The following is a 21357-nucleotide window of genomic DNA, read 5'->3' on the forward strand; positions in this document are numbered from 1 at the left end:
GTTTCGTTATATAACTTTAGGCACCTAAAAACAAAACAGAACCACCAAGTCTCATTCCTTTCAGGAGGAGAGGACTGTCCCCTTTGGGGGACGGGGGAAGTCATTTCAAAGTGATTAGCCTCTGTGCCTCTGAGGAGGAAGGATATTGCAGTGAGTGTTTTTATCTAAAAGGAGGGAGTCACGACCTGAACTCTGCACATAAGGGTAGTGTAGCAGCAGGCAAGAAGACAAAATGGAGAGAAAGGTGAAGGGGAGGGGGGAAGTTTAGCTAGGGTTCATTGGCAGAAGTGATGTAAGGGAGAGTGGTGAGAATTGTGAGAAGAAATGCAGGCATAGGTAGAATGATAATTTATGTCAGGGTTTTGTTACATAACAATATAAAATGTAAGGCCCAAAGATCTTCCCTCAGATATGTGCATTCAGCTTCTATTGATATTAACTTGTGTTATAGGCTTGTAACTCAGAGGAAAAAAGCAAAGGCTTGAACTGAGGGGGAATCAGGCTAACACAGTTCTCCTTGTTAAAACAAATGGATTTATCACAGTGCATGTTTCTGGTACTTTGAGACTAACTGTACCAAAATGTAAAAATAAATAAATAGCCATGTTAACAAGCTGTTTTTCATAGCGGTCATTACGTTTTAATGTTTATGCTGGCACGATGTTACATGACAGGACTGTGTAGGTCATGATATGCCACTAAAATATAATGTGTATCGATGCCCTCCTCCAACAGGGCCAAATGTATACTTGACAATATTTTCAATTATTATATTGTTATAGATATATCTATAGATTTGTTTGTGGTAGCACCTCTAAGCCCCAGTTAATTATTAAATTCCTTGTAGAAAATTGAATTTAAAGTGAGAAGGAGAAACGTGTGGAAGCCTTGTGGAGCAGGGGACACAATGGAGTTATGACAAAGTAAGAACTGGGAAATAGCTTCTGTCAGACTGATTAATTCTCATAGTTTTTTATTGAGGCAGTGATGACACCCTCATACAGTATCAGCTGTATACCACTGGAAAATTACACAATAGTAGCTAAATGCGTCATCTTTCTGTATCAAAGAAAATTGGTAGATTGCAATTTCTTGCTTTTTATTTCTGATCCTTCAGTGAAATAACTGTGACTACCTATGTGCATAAAGTTAAGTATGTTGAGTACGTGCAGGAGTATTTGCAGTATAATACATGAGTATTTGCAAGGCCAGGAGCCCTAGTTACTTTTTTCAATCTCTGCATTGAGTAAATCAGGAAGTTAAAAAAAAATTCAGTATTGTTCATACTAATTTCCAGTAAGTTACTGTTCACTTTGGGTACCAACAATGTTGTGAAACAAGTTCTGCATCATCTTTTGACTAGGGCCTGGTCTACACTACGACTTTAATTTGGATTTAGCAGCATTAAATTGAATTAACCCTGCACCCGTCCACACAACGAAGCCATTTAATTAGAAATAAAGGGCTCTTTAAATCGATTTCTGTACTCCACCCCGACGAGCGGAGTAGCACCAAAATCGATTTTATCATTTCGAATTAGGGTTAGTGTGGCCGCAATTCGATGGTATTGGCCTCCGGGAGCTATCCCACAGTGCACCATTGTGACCGCTCTGGACAGCAATCTGAACTTGGATGCACTGGCCAGGTAGACAGGAAAAGCCCCGCGAACATTTGAATTTCATTTCCTGTTTGCCCAGCGTGGAGAGCACAGGTGACCACAGATAGCTCATCAGCACAGGTAACCATGCACGCTGATAATCGAAAAAGAGCACCAGCATGGACCGTAGGGGAGGTACTGGATCTGATTGCTATATGGGGAGAGGATTCAGTGCTAGCAGAACTTCGTTCAAAAAGACGAAATGCAAAAACTTTTGAAAAAAATCTCCAAGGGCATGATGGAGAGAGGCCACAATAGGGACTCAGATCAGTGCCGCGTGAAAGTCAAGGAGCTCAGACTAGCCTATCAAAAAACAAAGGAGGCAAACGGTCGCTCTGGGTCAGAGCCATGGACATGCCGCTTCTACGACAAGCTGCATGCAGTTCTAGGGGGGGCCGCCACCACTACCCCACCTCTGACCGTGGATTCCGAGGGGGGGGGGATCATCTCATCAGCTACACCTGAGGATTCTGCGGACGGGGAAGAGGAGGAGGATGAGCTTGCAGAGAGCACCCAGCACTCCGTTCTCCCCAACAGCCAGGATCTTTTTCTCAGCCTGACTGAAGTACCCTCCCAACCCAGTATCCAAGACCACGACCCCATGGAAGGGACCTCAGGTGAGTTTACCTTTTAAAATATAAAACTTGTTTTAAAAGCAAGGGTTTTTAATGATTACTTTGCCCTGAGGACTTGGGATGCATTCGCAGCCAGTACAGCTACTGGAAAAGTCTGTTAACGTGTATGGGGATGGAGCGGAAATCCTCCAGGGACATCTCCATGAAGCTCTCCTGGAGGTACTCCAAAAGCCTTGCCACAAGGTTTCTGGGCAGTGCAGCCTTATTCCGTCCTCCATGGTAGGACACTTGACCGCGCCATGCTTGCAGCAAGTAATCTGGTATCATTGCCTGACAAAGCCTGGCAGTGTATGGTCCCGGTGTTTGCTGGCATTCAAGCAACATCCGTTCTTTATCTTGCTGTGTAATCCTCAGGAGAGTGATATCGCTCATGGTAACCTGGTTGAAATACGGGAATTTAATTAAGGGGACAGAGGTGGCAGTTCCTACTGGGCTGTTTGCCTGTGGCTGAAAAGAAATCCTTCCCTGCAGTTAGCCAAGCGCAGGGGGGGCGGGGGAATTGGCCCAGAGCTTTTCGCGTTTGGCTAGCAGGGATCTTCCCTGATACTAGTCACGCGGTGGGGGGAGGGATAAAGCGATCATCCAGAGAATTGGATGGGGGGGGTGGTTAGTTTGTTTTCTGCTGCTGCTGAATGTTAACAGGAACACCGCAGCACTCAACGGGCTTTGCTTGGTATGTGGGAAAGGAGGGCGCAGAAGCTGAAAGACAATGGCTTACCATGGCCGCATGCAAGCCGAATTCTGTTGCCCGGACCTGTGATCTCTAGCAGCAAAGCCACAGGCACTCAATATTAAGAGGCAAAATGCGACCTTGCACAGAAATCACATGTGCTATGTAATGTGAATAGTGTTGGTCACCGTGAAAGAGTATAAGCATTGTTCTGCAAAATGTATCTTTTAAAAAAATTCTCTCCTTTTTTCCCTCCCTCCAGCAGCTGCAAATTCTTCAAGCCTCCCTCCTGAAGGCTATCACAGATAAGGCGTCGGAAAAAGACGACGCGAGACGAGATGTTCGCAGAAATCATGGAATCCACCCGCCGTGACAGAGCTCATCTGAATGAGTGCAAGGACACGGTTTCAAAGTATAGGAAAGAAGACAGTGAACGTGAGGACAGGAAGGACCAACGTGAGGACAGGAGGGACCAATGTGAGGACAGGAGGGACGCTCGAGATGAGAGGTGGCGGCAGGAAGATCAGAGGAGGCAGGATGCAACACTGGGGCTGCTGCGTGAGCAAACAGACATGCTCCGGTGTCTAGTGGAGCTTCAGGAACGGCAGCAGGATAATAGAGTGCCGCTACAGCCCTTGTATAACCCCCTTCCCCTCTCCCCATGTTCCATATCCTCCTCACCCAGACGTGTAAGAACGCGGGGTGGGGGTGGGGGAGGAGGCTGCGTACACCTTCCCATTCCACCCCAGTGGACAGCCCAAGCAAAAGGCTGTCATTTTTTTAACCTTTTTTTAGTGGCCTTTTCCTTCCCGCCGATCCTCCTCCCAAACCCCACCCGGGTTCCCTCCCTCTTTTTATAATGTATTAATAAAGAATAAATGATTTTTAAATGATAGTGACTTTATTTGGTTTGAAAGCAAGCTGGGGGAAGAGGGAGGGTGGGTTCCTTACATAGAATGAGTCAATAAAGGGGGCGGGTTTTCATGAAGGAGAAACAAACAGATATTTCACACTGTAGCCTGGCCAGTCATGAAACTGGTTTTCAAAGCTTCTCTGATGCACAGCGCTTCGTGGTGTGCTCTTCTAATCGCCCTGGTGTCTGGCTGTGCGTAATCAGCAGCCAGGCGATTTGCCTCAGCCTTCGACCCCGCCATAAAGGTCTCGCCCTTACTTTCACAGAGATTGTGGAGCACACAGCAAGTAGAAATAACAATGGGGAGATTGGTTTGGCTGAGGTCTGAACGAGTCAGTAACGATCGCCAGCGACCTTTTAAACGTCCAAATGCACATTCTACCACCATTCTGCACTTGCTCAGCCTGTAGTTGAACAGCTCCTGACTCCTGTCCAGGCTGCCTGTGTATGGCTTCATGAGCCATGGCATTAAGGGGTAGGCTGGGTCCCCAAGAATAACTATTGGCATTTCAACATCCCCAACGGTTATTTTCTGGTCCGGAAAGTAAGTCCCTTGCTGCAGCCCTTTAAATAGAGTAGTGTTCCTGAAGACGCGAGTGTCATGAACCCTTCCCGGCCAGCCCACGTTTTTGTTGGTGAAATGTCCCTTGTGATCCACAAGTGCTTGCAGCACCATTGAAAAGTACCCCTTGCGGTTTATGTACTGGGTACTCTGGTGCTCCGGTGCCAAGATAGGGATATGGGTTCCATCTATTGCCCCACCACAGTTAGGGAATCCCATTGCAGCAAAGCCATCCACTATGACCTGCACATTTCCCAGAGTCACTACCTTTCGTAGCAGCACCTGAGTGATTGCTTTGGCTACTTGCATCACAGCAGCCCCCACAGTAGATTTGCCCACTCCAAATTGATTCCCGACTGACCGGTAGCTGTCTGGCGTTGCAAGCTTCCACAGGGCTATCGCCACTCGCTTCTCAACTGTGAGGGCTGCTCTCATCTTGGTATTCTGGCGCTTCAGGGCAGGGGACAGCAAGTCACAAAGTTCCATGAAAGTGCCCTTACGCATGCGAAAGTTCCACAGCCACTGGGAATCGTCCCACACCTGCAACACTATGCGGTCCCACCAGTCTGTGCTTGTTTCCCTTGCCCAGAATCGGCGTTCCATGGATAGAACCTGCCCCATTAACAACATGATCTCCAAAGCACCGGGGCCCGCGGTTCGACAGAATTCTGTGTCCGTGTCCATGTCTATGTCCTCATCACGCTTGTCGCTGCGTTGCCACCGCCGCTGCCTCCTCGCCTCGTTTTTCTGGTCCTGGCTCAGCATAAACTCCACGAGAATGCGCGAGTTGTTTACAATGTTCATGACTGCTGTCTTGAGCTGAGCGGGCTCCATGCTTGCCGTGGTATGGAGTCTGCAGCGTTCACCCAGGAAAAAAGGCGCGAAATGGTTGTCTGCCGTCCGTTGCTTTCATGCAGGGAGGGAGGGAGGGGTGAGGCTGTACCCAGAACCACCTGCGACAATGTTTTTTGTCCCATCAGGCACTAGGATCTCAACCCAGAATTCCAATGGGCGGGGGAGACTGCGGGAACTATGGGATAGCTATGGGATAGCTACCCACAGTGCAACGCTCCAGAAATCGACGCTAGCCCCGGAACATGAACGCACACCACCGAATTAATGTGTTTAGTGTGGCCTTTATACAATCTGTTTCCAAAATTCGAATTAGATAAATTCGGATTAATCCCGTAGTGTAGACATACCCTAAGAGAACATTGATTGCAGGCTTTTGCCAAACAACTTGTGGTTCTTGTCTCCTTATTCCTCCACTTCCTTCCTCACTTTATTGTAAGGCAGGACTCATCAGTTTCATTCTATGGAAAGTCAGTGTGTAGATTCATCATAGCTTTTTGCCACTAGTGTTGTTCTTCCTCTGCTGGAGAAAAAGAAAAATAGTTACTCTTGTGTAGTGTTGCTTTAGGAGCATAAGGATATATGTTATGATTTATTAAGGAATTTCACTAACAGAAAAGAATCTCAGTACTCCTAAATAAGTTGTGGTGCTCATAGAAGCATCATTAAAACCAGACAACTTTTCAATAAATTTATCAAGGAAAGCACTCTGCAGTTCCCATTTTAAGGTAGGTGAGACCAGAATAAATATTGAGTAAATATATTTCCAGGGCATTTTAATAAGGATAAAAATCAGTGCAGACCAATGATTACCACCAATATATTTTATATGATTTTATTGATTTTTGACATAGTATATATTGACAATTAAATCTTGAAAAACACAGAGGCTTGTCCTCTGCTTTGTAGTGGAATTGTAAAAAACAAACACACAAACACACACCAAACAAAAAAAAAAGCCCCACTCTTTTGACTTGAGCTGAAGGGGATAAGGGAAGCTCAGTAACTGGAGATCTATTTTACTCTTGATGGATGGTGGAGTTTTGTACCGACAATGAAGCTGGTGTTAGAGTGTCAGTTTTACAAACTCTGTAGAAGCCTGTGCATGGATCAGAAACGTACAAACATATAGCATAAACATATAAAGTAATAACGTTTTTAGCTAGGATGAATGTGTATTGGAAATGAATAAGCCTATGATACATGTCCTGCTGTTAAGTGTAATGATTAACTATCTTCTTAAGCATAGAGATTTCTTTAACTGAATTTATTTTTCTGTAGTTATGGTTTTAAATTTTGTTTTTGCATTTATCTCACTTTGGCTGATAAAAATACAGTAGTTAATTCCACTTATTGTTTCTCATGAATTAGTACAATGCTGAAATGTCTAAGTTGCAAACACTGGATAGGAATATTTAGTTCTTTCAAGAACAGTTCACACAGAAAATTAATTGTAAACAAAGTCATGGAAACATTTCTTTTGGTCTCAGGTTTAATAAAAGTTTGTTCTATATCTAAATTTGGGGCCAGATTTGACCTGAGTGTCTCTTTAAATGTGCACTTTATGGTTTCTAGGAATGGTACCTGGTCTTTAAGAAATGAATGAATTCAGTGCTGCAACAGTTTTTTAAAAATGTTGAGATGGTACTAGGTGCAAGAGGTGCATTAGTCCTGCTCCTGCCCTCAGTGGGACATAACAAGGTAGTTCTGATTTGGGAGGACATACACCCCATACTCATGCTCCGGAAGATGGTTGCACCTATGATTGAGTATGGTGAAGTATAATGGTTAACAGTGCATTAGCACTAATGAGAATGTGCTTGTTTTGCTTTTCTAATTCATACTTTTATTTTTAATATATTAATCAGATAATATATAGGCATGAGTACAGAATTCAAACAGTATCAATGGCCAGCCAGTTTGGCCATATAATCAAAGGGCTACCCCACTATAACCACTCTGATATATGACAGTCCCCTTCAGATTAAACAAAGTGTATTATGCACCATGTTCACTAGGGCAATAGGCATTTTATAGCCAGACTGTTGGACTTTGCCCACCTCCTGAAGTTTATCAGAGAGCACAGTCTTTACAGCTGACCTAGGGTTACCATATTTCAACAAGCAAAAAAGAGGACGGGAGGAGCCCCGCCCTAGCCCCGCCCCTGCCCCTCCCACTTCCTGCCCCCCCAGAACCCCCAACCCTCCCCCCGTTCCTTGTCCCCTGACTGCCCCCTCCTGGGACCCCTGCCCCTAACTACCCCCCGGGACTCCACTCCCTATCTAAGCCTCCTTGCCTCTTGTCCCCTGACTGCCCCAACCCTTATCCACACCCCCACCCCCAGACAGACCCCTGGGACTCCCACGCCCCATCCAACCACTCCCCACCCCCTGACAGCCCCCCCCAGAACTCCCAACCCATCTAAACCCCTCTGCTCCCTGTCCCCTGACTGCTCCGATCCCTCTCCCCACTCCTGCCCCCTGACAGCTCCCCCCCAGAACTCCCAGCCCCCTACCCCCCGCTCCTTGTCCCCTGACTGCCCCCTCCTGGGACCCCTGCTCCTAACTGCCCTCCAGAACCCCACCCCCTACCTGTACCCTGACTGCCCAAAACTTTCTCCACTCCCCTCCAAAAGCCCCCCCCCCGTTTCTTGACTGCCCCCTCCAGAACCTCCCTGTCCCTTCTCCTGCCCCCCCTTACCCTGCTGCTCAGAACAGGGTGTTGGGCTCTGTGCCAGCCGGACACATGGCTGAGCTCCCCTGCACAACACAAAACCCGGTCCCTGGCCCTGCACAGGGCTGCCGGAGCGGGCTGCAGGAGGAGGAGCTGCCGGCCGGCTCAGAATGCAGGGAGGGGAGGGTGGGAGGAGGAAGCTGCTCCGGAGTCCAGCCCGGGACTTTCCTGCAGCCCTCCCAGCCGCTCGCTCTGCCGGGGGAGGGGGAAATCCCGGACATTGTGAGTGCTTTACAAATTCCCCCCGGACGCTATTTTTAGCACACAAAAGGAGGACATGTCCGGGTAAATCCGGACGAATGGTAACCCTAGCTGACCATAATTGCCATGACAGACGATAGATGAAGTGGTTTGGATATAGCTGGTTCCTGGGCCATTTAGAGTTGTGCAGATACACAACACTGTATGTTTTTTTTTTTTGAAGCATTAAGTGAACATTTTTGCTTATTTCATTTTTGTATATTTTGACTGCGCAGCTTTTTGAAGCACATTGGCACAACAGTGGAGGGCAGGGAGTTATCACAGTGCTTGTCCATATTATGTTGTGTTTTCACCTGTTTTATTTTTCTCCTCCTTTTCCTGACACCAGGTGTCAAGGCTGATTCCCTACTCTGGCACTTTGAGGGCAGAAGTTAAAAAAATTAATACTTGCCACTTCAGGCTTGTATTAAACCCCCAAGGTTACAGCTTTTCTCTGACCTTCGCTTGGTAAACACTGCCATCACCCAAGGGAAAAACTGCCTCTTGCAAATCCTGGAAAAACTCACTTGGGAAGTTTTCCCTAAGACACCTCGGCTTTTCCACCCCTCCCTTGGGGAAGCTGAGAAAGGAAACAAACAAAAGGGAAACCCAGCTGTTGCCACTAGCTACTTCTGTACCTCCATATAATGCTGTCCTCGGGAGCCAAAAAGTCTTACCGTGTTATAGGTGAAACCGGGTTATATTGAACTTGCTTTGATCCACTGGAGTGTGCAGCCCTGCCCCCCCGGAGCACTGCTTTACCACGTTATATCCAAATTCATTTTATATCGGGTCGTGTTATATCAAGGTAGCGGTGTAATTAAAAAACATATGCACAGACCTTTTAAGATACAAAACCAATCAGGTTCTTAAAAAAAGTAAATTTTATTAAAATAAACAAACAAATCTGGAACTTAGGCTTTTGCTAGATTTTGAACGAACAATTCCAAAAATTAAGCATCCAAAATAGCTTTTTTGGGGGGTTCAGCTTAAAGGTTACAAGCAAACAAAAGCCTCTGGGGTTAGCACAGAGGAGTCCACAAGCCTAACAGAAAATAAAAGAAATAAACCTAATCACATCTATCTAAACATTCCCTGTCCCAATGAATTCTTCTAGGTATGGATGATGAATTTTCATACCTGGTCCAAACTTTACATAGCTTTCCAGCTGCCCCCTCTCTTCAGCCTAGAGAGAACAACAGAGAGACAAAGGGAAAGCTTTTTTCCCATTTAAAAAGTTCTAGCCTTCCCATTGGCTCTTTTGGTCAGGTGCCCACTCCCTTTTCTTTACCTGAAGGACTTTTTAACCCTTTACAGGTAAATCAAGCAGCCACCAAGAGGGACTTCATAGCTAACTGGCTGGCTGGGTGTCCATAAAAGGGAGCCTTCCCCCCTTCATTTATCAGACCAGGCTTGACTTAAATTTCAGAAATAAAACATGACATGACTAATGATGTTTAAGACAAAACCAGTCACTTTTAAGGTTGTTTCTTTGGCTTCCTGGGCTATACCAGTGTAGGGTGACCAGATGTCACGATTTTATAGAGACAGTCCCGATATTTGGGGCTTTTTTCTTACATAGGTTCCTATTACCCTCCACCCCCTGTCCCGATTTTTACACTTACTATCTGGTCACCCTATACCAATGTTGCATCATGAGTCATTATGTCATTTCATTGTGTTGTGGCACCCTAAACTGGAAGGATGTGGAAAAAGCCCATTGATTTCAGTGGGATGACTTGCTAAGTAAGTACTAGTCTATATGAGTTAGGGTGGTAGAACTAGTCTCTGAATTAGATCTCAAGGAAAGTAAAGTTCTCAGGGACTGTTTTTGATGGTGTTATGGAATTTTTAAAATTAAGATATTGTTATCACAAATCATCAAGTGGCACTGTCTTACAAGTCATAGTCTTACAGGTTTTTGTTGTTGGTGGTTTTAGCATGCAAGAAGTGTATAATCTTTGAAGAAAAGCTGTGTTCTTATGTAATCCATGCCTGCTGGGAATGGTGCTCTGTCCCCGTCTAGTGACACCTAGACCACTTAGCGATTAATGAGTCTGCTACATTCTTAATTAAAAGACAGGTGGCTTTTACCTCACACAGTAAAGGCTCATGCATTTACCTCCAGAGATCCCAGGTTCAATCCTGCTTGCTGACAGACCCTGGCTGTCAGAGTTACAATTAGTTTTGTCATATAGGTTCTTGATGGGAGCTGTGAAAAACAGCATGAGAGTTTGTTCTTTGCCTTAATTTCTCCAACAGAGTCACTTTCTTGTTTAGAGTTGCTTTGTTGGAACTGGGCATGTGAGCGTGTGCTTAGATTTCAGAAAAATGGGTTTTCCTGTATGCTGTTTGTGACCACCTCTGTTCATGGACTGTTGTGTATCATGTAAATAAACTAGTTATACTTAAAATCTACACAGACTCCATGTCATTGATTATTCCTCCAATAGGAAGCTGACTTGCAGGGCCTCAACATCTGCTACCACTTGACAGAGCAGTGACAATATAATAATAGACCTATTTTTATCTTGACTTCAATGTAGCTAGCACTGTGATGCCTTTAAAGTAAAAGATTTATCATTCTTCCTTTCAGACCAAAATGCAATTTAAATGTTACAAAAAGTACTTTTAGAAACCATTTTATGACAGGAACTTACAACTAAACTATTTCAACTAAAATGACAAAATGCTCAAAACCAGAATCATGCTTTTTGACTTGTATTACTATTTAGTTCCAGGAGAAGATATTTGGGTGTCAATGTAAAACTTGTTCAACAGAAGAAATATTTAATTTATTTTAAAACAAATTCAGTAGAAAGGGAAAGCAATTGATGGATCGGTTGAAATGAGAATTAAGGAATTTATCCTACTTAGGCTATCGCAAAGCATGAAAACATGCAGTTCAATAATATAATTAAATGAGCAAAAGTTATCAATAATGTCTAGAAAAACATCAATTTGTGGAAAATACATGTGTAATTTCATAAGAAGTCATTAGATGGCACAAGCAACTTTTGGAAGGTTTGAGTGTTGTTAAATGTCATTATTCAAATGGGCAGTGTTACAGGAAGTTTGCTTTTTGTCTTTTCCTGTATAATTTTTCAGCTTATTTGTGCAGCAAGACTTCCTGGTAAGAAAGAACTATTAATGTATGTTTGTTTTAAATAGACCTCTGATTAACTTAAAGTGTTGTGTTCTCTGCATCTTATTCAGAAAATGAGAAATGTTTTGTAAATCGTTTATGAACTAAAGTTTATTATTTGTTTTCTAATCTTTGTGAGTGACTAGCGTAGCCTCATTTGAGTTCAGTAAATTAACTGAAACAAATTATAGCGATATAAACACCTTTATACTGTCAAGTATGAGAGGGGTAGCTGTGTTAGTCTGGATCTGTAAAAAGCACCTTATAGACTAACTGACGTATTGGAGCATAAGCTTATGCTCCAATATGTCTGTTAGTCTATAAGGTGCCACAGGACTGTCACCTTTATACTGGTATCAATGTGTCTACATTAGAGAGTTCTACCAATTCAACTAAATCTATTTTTGTGCACATGTGTGTTTTCAGGATTGGAGACAAAGCAACAATATATTTTACCTGTATCAATTATATATTTTTACATCAGGCTTGTGTCTTATAATGGTATCTTACAAAATACATGGTCATGCTTATATGACTTTTCAATATATTCCATATATTTTGTGTATTAAGATAGAGTTCTAATCTTAAATATTTAAAATGTTTTTCAATTATGACAAGAATCCATGATATCAGGAGTGCCTGGAATTCATGTGTGGAGAAAACAACAGTTTGCAGTGCTGTTGTTGTGCCCGTGTTGGTCACAGGATATGAGCAAGACAAGTATCAGAGGAGTAGCCGTGTTAGTCTGTATCCACAAAAACAATGAGGAGTCCGGTCGCACCTTAAGGACTAACAGATTTATTTGGGCATAAGTTTTTGTGGGTAAAAAAACCCCCAAACCCCCAAAAAACCAAAACACACCACTTCAGATGCATGGAGAAGAAGTGGTTACCCACAAAAGCTTATGCCCAAATAAATTTGTTAGTCTTTAAGGTGCCACCGGACTCCTCGTTGTTTTTGAGCAAGACAAGGTGGATGAGGTAATATCTTTTATTGGACCAACTTCTGTTGGTGAAAGAGACAAGCTTTTGAGCTGAAGAAAAGCTCTGTGGTTTGGAGCTCGAAAGCTTGTCTCTTTCAGAAAACAGAAGCAAAGTTTCCTTTTAGTCTCTCTCTGCCTGCATTCCTCTGGGTTTAGCTAGCTGCCTGCTGAAGATTACTGTCGGCTATGTCAGTCACCAGTTTTCCTCGCTGTGCAGTTCTGTTAGCCTGTCAATCATATTGCTCTGATCCGCTCACCTGCTGTGCCAGGTTTATACCCGTTTTAGAGTCTGGTCCTGGGAGGGGCTGATCAGGTGCTGCCTAAGCTCAGAGTGAGAAATGAACACATGACAAGAAGTGAGCTCCCAACATCTGTTTTGATCTTAATAGCTCAGATTTTGACCCTTTGTCAAATGAACATTTATTTCATACTAAATGCAACAATTTTGATTAAATAATAGTTGGAAATTTTGCTTAAGAATAAAAATTGAATAAAATTTAATATATTCGGATTTTAAACACCACACTGTCCCTAACCAAAATACTATACAAAGCCAAGAACTGGTAAGCTTTATTGGCCTCACAGGCTCAGTCTGGAAGTACTCTCCCAAAACCTCTGTCTCATGTCTCTAGTGGGTGGTGGGGGAAGGGCTTTTCTTTGCCACCACACTTGAGTAGTTCCTTGCTGCATTTACACCAGTAATATAGATAGATAGATAAAGATATGGCTAGCGCAGTGGTTCCCAAACTTTAACAACCTGTGAACCCCTTTCACTAAAATGTCAAGTCTCGCGAACCCCCTCATAAAAATGCATATTTCCAGGGATTTTCTCCTTTACCTGAGTATAAATTATAAAAGCAGTGATCTTGGAAATATAAAATTTGTTTTTATGACATGCTTATTACATACTATTTGTTATTAATTATTCGTTATCATTACAGTATTTTTATTAGATTATGAAAACAGCAACGCTCTTCCAAGATCTCACTTTCGTCGCTTGTATCACTTTGAATAAGCCTGTTATAAGACAAGGATCCTATGTTTCATCCAGGAGTATCAGATGTGAAACAGCATGAAGGCATTTAAGAAGCCAACTCAAAAAGTTCCTCCTACACAAGCATTCAGGTCTTGAGCAGTCCAGGCAAACAACGCATGTTATAACAAAGCTTAACATTGTTCGTAATAATTTTAAAAGCAATACTAGCTGCCTATTTAATTTTAAAAACAGCAAAAAAAAAATCCACCTCCCTTTCCATTTCTTATAATGAGTCTTGAAGTTTAAATCTCAGTGTAATAGATATGCTTGCTTTGATCTGCTTAGCTCTTGGAAGTCCAGGGGCTCCGGGCTGCTGGCCCCACGTTGCCCAGGATTCCTAAGAACGGCTCTGACCACCATTAGAGAATTTTTTTCCCCCCTGTAACATTTCGCGAACCCCAGTTTGGGAACCACTGGGCTAGTGTGACTGCCTGGGAGGGCATTGACTGCAATTCCATTCAGCCATTGTAGAAGACTTCAACCACAACAATCTGTAGTTAACATTGGGTTTTATTCAATTTATTTTGGGTGGGTGGTAAATGGTCTTTTGGATGAGACCTTAAAAATCAAGTTTTTGTCTGTTCTCCGTGTATATAAAGTTCCATAGGATCCTTATAACACAGTAGGGATTTGCCCCTGTGAACTTGGCTTAAATTCCTCACCACTACCACACATATAGGTTGCCTATCTGGCTGCAGTCTATCAGGTACGAGGTGATTGCATTTTACTGATCCTCTGCTTATCAAGTTTAAGTGCTTTGGGATCATTCAGAATGAAAAATGCCATGACCACGTCTCTGTCAAATGTTAGTTCTCAATTAATTATAGACCCTAAAGATCACAGATGTGTTTTAACTCATCAATTTCATTGTACTACAGAGCATTCTGTCTCAAAAAGAAACTCTAGGCATGAGAAAGTGGACAAAGAATGTACGAATGTATATTTAAATACTTTGACTCTAATGATCAACATTCAGGAATAAAGAAGAGGATTTATTTTAATAAAGCAGCTGGAAAATGTATAGCCTCCTTTCAGCTGGTCCTTCTTCGCAATAAGGGCAGGGAAAGAAAGATGGCAATGTACATTTCAGGGCCTTATTTAGCTGTGCTGTAGCATCACTTATGTGAACGGGGGGGCATTTCACTTAAGGTTTGATCCTGCACAGCACAGAAGGAGTGTTGTCCATACAAACACAAAGTAAGAAAGTCAGGGCAGTGAATGCTGCTTTGCCCAGTCCTGTTGAGCTGTAGTACAGAGCAGCCAAGGTACTCATGCCTAGTAGCAGGAGTAAGTCCTAATATGGAAACATATAGCTAAGTGTCTCATACCATGCTGAGGATTGCATTTATACTGCCATTCTCTACCCATGCCCAGGTATCCACTGGGGACTACCTTTATAAAAGCAAACTAAATTTAACTTAAAAAGAAGAACAGGAGTACTTGTGGCACCTTAGAGACTAACAAATTTATTAGAGCATAAGCTTTCGTGGACTACAGCCCACTTCTTCGGATGCATATAGAATGGAACATATATTGAGGAGATATATATACACACATAGAGAGAGCATAAACAGGTGGGAGTTGTCTTACCAACTCTGAGAGGCCAATTAATTAAGAGAAAAAACTTTTTAAGTGATAATCAAGATAGCCCAGTACAGACAGTTTGATAAGAAGTGTGAGCATACTTACAAGGGGAGATAGATTCAATGTTTGTAATGGCTCAGCCATTCCCAGTCCTTATTCAAACCGGAGTTGATTGTGTCTAGTTTGCATATCAATTCCAGCTCAGCAGTCTCTCGTTGGAGTCTGTTTTTGAAGTTTTTCTGTTGTAATATAGCCACCCGCAGGTCTGTCACTGAATGACCAGACAGGTTAAAGTGTTCTCCCACTGGTTTTTGAGTATTTTGATTCCTGATGTCAGATTTGTGTCCATTAATTCTTTTGCGTAGAGACTGTCCGGTTTGGCCAATGTACATGGCAGAGGGGCATTGCTGGCACATGATGGCATATATCACATTGGTAGATGTGCAGGTGAACGAGCCCCTGATGGTATGGCTGATGTGATTAGGTCCTATGATGATGTCACTTGAATAGATATGTGGACAGAGTTGGCATCGGGGTTTGTTACAAGGATAGGTTCCTGGGTTAGTGGTTTTGTTCAGTGATGTGTGGTTGCTGGTGAGTATTTGCTTTAGGTAGTCCACGAAAGCTTATGCTCTAATAAATTTGTTAGTCTCTGAGGTGCCACAAGTACTCCTGTTCTTCTTTTTGCGGATACAGACTAACACGGCTGCTACTCTGAAACCTAAATTTAACTTGACATCTAAGGCTACATCTACACTACGGGGGGGGGTTCCATTTAAGATACGCAAATCCAGCTACGCGAATAGCGTAGATGAATTCGACGTATTGCAGCCGACTTACTCCGCTGTAGGGACGGCGGCAAAATCGACCTCCGCGGCTTCCCGTCGACGGCGCTTACTCCTACCTCCGCTGGTGGAGTAAGAGCGTCGATTCGGGGATCGATTGTCGGGACGCGATAAATCGATCCCCGAGAGGTCGATTTCTACCTGCCGATTCAGGTGGGTAGTGTAGACCCAAGTTAAACCTGAACCTAGGTCTCTGGAGGTGAAAATGCTGCACCTCTTAGCCCCAAGATTTCTAATTTGTTTCTCATTCGGGCTCAACATATTTTTTTTAAAAGGTGTAAGTCAATAAGTTGATCCTCTGTTACTTAGTGATCTGCTAAAAGTTGTTAACATAAGTAAAGGTTTGGCAAGGAATGTCAGTATGTTACGTCTAATAAAGCAGTGGTTCTCCACCTGGCATCCAGGGCCCCCTGGGGGGCTGCAAGTAGGCTTCAGGGGGTCCGCCAAGCAGGGCCAGCATTAGACTTGCTGGGGTCTGGGGCGACAAGCCCCGCTACCTGGGGCTGAAGCTGAAATCTGAGCAATTTAGCTTCTCTGGTCCCCCTGTGGCATGGGGCTCTGGGCAGTTGCCCTGCTTGCTGCCCCCTAATGCTGGCACAGTTGTTGTGGCACAGATGGGCCATTGAGTTTTTATAGCATATGGGGGGTGGGGCTCAGAAAGAAAGAGGTCGAGAACCCCTGTGTGAGGGTTTATGCCCCTCGTTACAAAGCAGTACAGCCTAGAGGCCAGAGTCCATAGAATTGCCCCTGGTTACAGGGCAGCATGGCCTAGTGGCCAGAGTCCATAGAAGTAGCCCTTGCTGCAGGGCAGTAGAACCTTACTACTGGCTCAGCAGGGGGGTCCTACCGAAACACGCTGAGGCTCACCGGGGCAAGGTACCAGTCTGTCACACCGCCCCCCGGGTCGCTTCCCTACCGGCTTGGCAGTTGGGGTCTCCCACAAATCCCAAGGTTCTCTGTGGGTCTCCAGGTCCATCGCCTCCCCTGGTTCCTCCTGCAGCAGGGGTTCGTGCCGGCCTGTAGAAGCCTCCATTCCCAGCAGCTTCAAGAGTGTTGGCTGGTCCTCCACAGGAGCTTCCCAGTTAGGTCCTTCCCCTGTGGCCGCCAGCTCAGACTGAGCTGAGTTCCCTCCTTTTATACTCCCAGAGCACTTGGAGCATGCCCAGTACGAACCGGGCGGGACTTCCTCCGTCCGAGCTACTGGTCTGACACCGCTGGGACTAGTGCGGGGCGGGACTGCCCTGTCACACCCTGTAATAAAGTATAATTTCAAGGAGGGTTTGTGGGACTGGGAATGGGATAGAGCCTATTCTCCTTTGAGACATTTTCCCTCCAGCTAGCCTTTTCCCTCCAGCCTAGGGTGGCAGACAAGTATTGCTTTCTGATAGCTCTTTGATAGGTTATATGAAATGACTTAGTTGTTGGTCTCAATCCAGTTCCCACTGGACAGAGGTTTATGTGACAAAACCTCCATCTACTGAGATTAATTGATGTCCTTGTTGGCAGCCTCAGCAAAGAACCCAAGGACTGGATGACCACGGAAACTCTTATTCCTAGGGTTGATCCCTTCAGTTCAAAAGCGAGGTGCATTTTGTAATTCTGAGGAAGCTTGCATTGTCCCTGCTCATGCATAAACAGCAGATTTCAGTCTCCTAAACTGTCAATCAGACACATTTTACAATTATATGAATGTTTTAAAAAGTAAGAGTTTAAAAAGTAGTAATTGTGTTTTTTCCCTCTTAAACAGACAGTAAATGAATTAACATCAATGTGTGTTGCCTCTCCTGAATGGCAGAGTGCCCTCCATTGCTCTTAAAATCAGAAGGACACTCAGCACCTTCCAGAATTAGACACTAACACTTATATTGGACACTCACTTAGTCATTACTATAGTGATTTAATGTGAATTCTTTTATAGGATTAGAACCAATATGGAGAAATGCTGAAGAAGGGCAACAAGCACCTATAAAGAATAACAAAACAACATGGCAGAAAACAGAAGACCCCTCACAAACTTTTTCTTTTGTAGTTGTGTCTTCACATTAACTCTTTGGAACAATATCAAGCCATCTGATGAAAATGAATTTATTGCAAACTATTCCAGCAGCTTACTAGAAGACCATTCTGATTATGAAACCAAGAGCCTGCCACTCTCACACACAAAGAGGCTTCAGTTTGCATCAGCAGATAACAAAATAAACCATCCCAGTTGGGATGTGGAACACAATACTTCGGACAGTTTAGTACTGTCAAATATCCCAGAGAATGGAATCAGTGATTTAATACAATTATTGTCAAAATTCAACAAAACCTCAGGATTAAAAAATCTTGCTCTGAACAATATTACAACATCCTGGGTAAACTTTATTAAAATTCTTCAGATTGTGTGGCATACATCCACTGAATATTTCAGTATCTTCAAGGTGAAACTGATGTCAAATATTAACAAGCAATCCTTCAACTATGATGGTACCTCACTGAAAGCAGTGATAATATCGAATGTTTCCATTCAAATATTCTATTTTTCACAGGATGACCTATACTGCATATTTTCAGAGATGAACATTATAGCATTGACAATATCTGATTCAAAGATAATACATATGCTTTGCCCTTCCAAACGAAGTCAATTTCGCTTTTTAAACTTTTCAAACAATGATTTGACAGACATGGTTTTTCAAGGCTGTAATAACTTAGATCTCCTGGAAACACTTATTCTACAGAGGAATCAATTAAAAAAACTTTCCAAAGTGAGCTCAATGACGAATAAAATGAAATTACTGAAACACTTGGACATAAGTAGGAATATGCTGTATTATGATGAGAATGAGAACCACTGCCACTGGGTTGAAACTCTGGCTAAACTGAATTTGTCCTCAAACAAATTGACAGATTCAGTTTTTGGATGTTTGCCAATCAATGTCCAAATACTTGATCTACAAAATAACCAAATTACAACTGTCACCAAAGACATTACTGAACTGAAAGCTTTGAAAGAGCTAAATATTGCATTTAACAGGTTAACTGAGCTGCCTGGATGTAGTCATTATAGGGGTCTGGAATTACTGAATATAGAAGAGAATTCAATTCTCACCCCATCATCTGACTTCTTCCATAGTTGTCAAAATATCAGAGAGCTCAGAGGAGGACATAATCCATTCCAATGTTCTTGTGAATTACGAGACTTTGTTAATTTTGAAAAAAAATCAGGCGGCAGGTTGGTTGGCTGGCCAGAATCTTATGTGTGCGAATATCCAGACGGCTTAAAGGGAACCCAGCTAAAGGACTTTCAGTTGTCTGAACTATCTTGCAATACAACTCTCTTGCTTGTTATAGCTCTAGTTGTTACAGTGGTGGTAGTGGCTGTGACATCCTTTCTGTGTATCTATTTTGATGTAATGTGGTATTTGAAGATGATGTGGCAGTGGACACAAACAAAACGTAGGGTTCGGAAGAGTCACCCTGAAGATCTGCAAAGCATTTTACAGTTTCATGCTTTTATTTCATACAGCGAACGGGATTCCCTCTGGGTGAAGAATCATCTGATCCCAAACCTGGAGAAGGAAGATGGGTCTGTACAGATCTGTCTGCATGAGAGGAACTTCATTCCTGGCAAAAGCATAGTTGAGAACATTATAAACTGCATTGAGAAAAGCCACAAATCAATCTTTGTTTTGTCTCCCAATTTTGTGCAGAGTGAATGGTGCCACTATGAGCTTTCCTTTGCCCATCACAAATTATTTAGTGAAAGTTCCAATAGCTTAATCCTCATTTTACTGGAACCAATCCCGCAGTATCTCATTCCTGCCAGATATCACAAGCTGAAAGCTCTCATGGCAAAGAGAACATACTTGGAGTGGCCAAAGGAGAAAAGCAAACATGGCCTTTTCTGGGCTAACCTTAAGGTGGCTATTAACATTAACCTGCCAATATCTGCCAATGTGGTGTAGAAACAGACCAAGAACTATTTTTATTTAAATTGTCTTTTTATTCTGAGAAAATAATAAACATTGGATTATAATGATTAAGTGTCAGAGTGTTTCCTTTATTATGGTAGAGGCCATTTAAAAAACACTGCCAGTCAGTTTCCGTGTAGTTATCAAAGCTGCCCCCTAACTTATAGGAAAAAATTGTCATCTTAGAAACTGGGAAAGCCGTATAGATGAAGAATACCTAAGGATATTAGTATCCAGTGAATTAGATATGTGTTTGGAATGTGATATTACTGCAATAAAAGCCAGTCCAATTCTGGATAACCTACTGTATTCAGAGGCATGCAAAAGAGCATGAGGTAAGCATCATGCCTACATGGCTTTAATGTGACCACCTCTGGGATATTGTGTCCCGTTCCGGCCACCATCTTACCTGGAAGACATTGACCAGTTGGAAGAATTTCTGAGCAATAGAAGTGGTCAGCATGCTGGAGGAATTGATTTATGAAGAAACATTAAAAGAGCTAAACATATAGAGAGTAGCCAAATGATTACTTTTTCTCCTGATCAGGTCTTAAATTACCTCATCAGATATATCTCCATATAGACAGATTAAAAGAATATCATTATGTAGCAACATATTGGTCTGTAGATTCATCCATGGTTCATGCACATAACATTTGTATATAGTAGCATGTTCACTCTGAAAGTTCTTTCAAGTTGCAATAACATTTTGTTTAGTGGAAAAGGGAAGTGTATGCCGACCTCCAGCACCCAGACCGTGTATCAGCAAAACTTGATTCCTGGTATCTGGGAAGTCCACTCCATTAGGAGGGAAAAACCCCCTAATCTTAAATTGTCGAAAGTAGCTAGTAATTTGAAGTGTTTCTGTGTTCAGAGCCTGGGTGTTTAGTACTTTTTTAAGGTTTCTGAAGTTGGGCACCCAAAAACAAGCTCCAAGAATCACTAATCATTTTTGAAAATGTAGGTCATAGGTTTTGAAACATTCAAAACCAATGTATAAGCGGTAGTACAGATCCACAAACACAAGCCAGAAATTCATCAGAAGGTTTAAATCCAAGAGTAACCAATTCTATCACTAAACCTCCCCAAACCTCACACTGCCGGGGCAGTGGCGGATTTGGGGCCCCCTGAAAAATCTCCCCCTGCCATGGCCCTGGAGCTGGAGGATCTCTTGCTCCCCACTATGGCCCCAGGGCCTGGCTAGGGCAGAGAGCTTTTCCGGTCTTGGGGCTGCAGTGGGGGTGGAGCAAGCAGGGGGTGGAGTCGTGGGAAGAGGTGGACTGGGAGTGGAATGGGGGCAGGGCCGTGGGGGAGGGGGCGGAACAGGGATGGGGCTGTGGATGGAATGGGGGTAGGGTTGCGGGTGAAGGGGCAGAATGGGGTGGTGCCATGGGCAGGGCTGTGGGCTGAAGGGGCGGGACGAGGGAGGGGCTCCAGGCTGGGAGCTCCACTGCAGTCCCAGCTGAGGCTGAGAGCTTGACTCCTGCCAGGGCTGAGCTCCCAGCCCCACTGTGGCCCTGACCGAGCTCTCAGCCCCTCTCGTCCCA

The 21357-nt window shown here is 43.5% G+C and overlaps 2 protein-coding genes across 6 annotated transcripts; one reads left to right on the top strand and one right to left on the bottom strand.

Annotated features, from left to right (window-relative positions):
• Positions 1-3904: 3904 nt before the first annotated feature.
• Positions 3905-9465, bottom strand: LOC135984132 (uncharacterized). Of its 2 annotated transcripts, none has more exons than XM_065598537.1 (2): positions 9403-9465; positions 3905-5809 (listed from the first exon to the last, which is right to left on the bottom strand). In XM_065598537.1, exon 2 carries the CDS (start codon positions 5269-5271, stop codon positions 3970-3972), a length of 1302 nt encoding a protein of 433 aa, XP_065454609.1. In that variant the 5' UTR covers positions 5272-5809; positions 9403-9465; the 3' UTR covers positions 3905-3969. The 2 variants fall into 2 exon arrangements, with proteins under 2 accessions (XP_065454609.1, XP_065454608.1); XM_065598536.1 differs by having other exon boundaries at positions 3905-5812; positions 9403-9461.
• A 1842-nt stretch (positions 9466-11307) lies between these two features.
• LOC101949182 (toll-like receptor 1) lies at positions 11308-19878 on the top strand. Of its 4 annotated transcripts, none has more exons than XM_065596974.1 (3): positions 11312-11395; positions 13331-13564; positions 17773-19878. In XM_065596974.1, exon 3 carries the CDS (start codon positions 17840-17842, stop codon positions 19802-19804), a length of 1965 nt encoding a protein of 654 aa, XP_065453046.1. In that variant the 5' UTR covers positions 11312-11395; positions 13331-13564; positions 17773-17839; the 3' UTR covers positions 19805-19878. The 4 variants fall into 4 exon arrangements, with proteins under 4 accessions (XP_008168203.1, XP_065453046.1, XP_065453045.1 ...); XM_065596973.1 differs by having other exon boundaries at positions 13331-13514; XM_008169981.4 differs by lacking the exon at positions 13331-13564 and having other exon boundaries at positions 11308-11395.
• Positions 19879-21357: the final 1479 nt, after the last annotated feature.

Source organism: Chrysemys picta, chromosome 5 (assembly GCF_011386835.1).
Source record: "Chrysemys picta bellii isolate R12L10 chromosome 5, ASM1138683v2, whole genome shotgun sequence".
In the NCBI taxonomy this organism is placed as follows: Eukaryota; Metazoa; Chordata; order Testudines; family Emydidae; genus Chrysemys; species Chrysemys picta.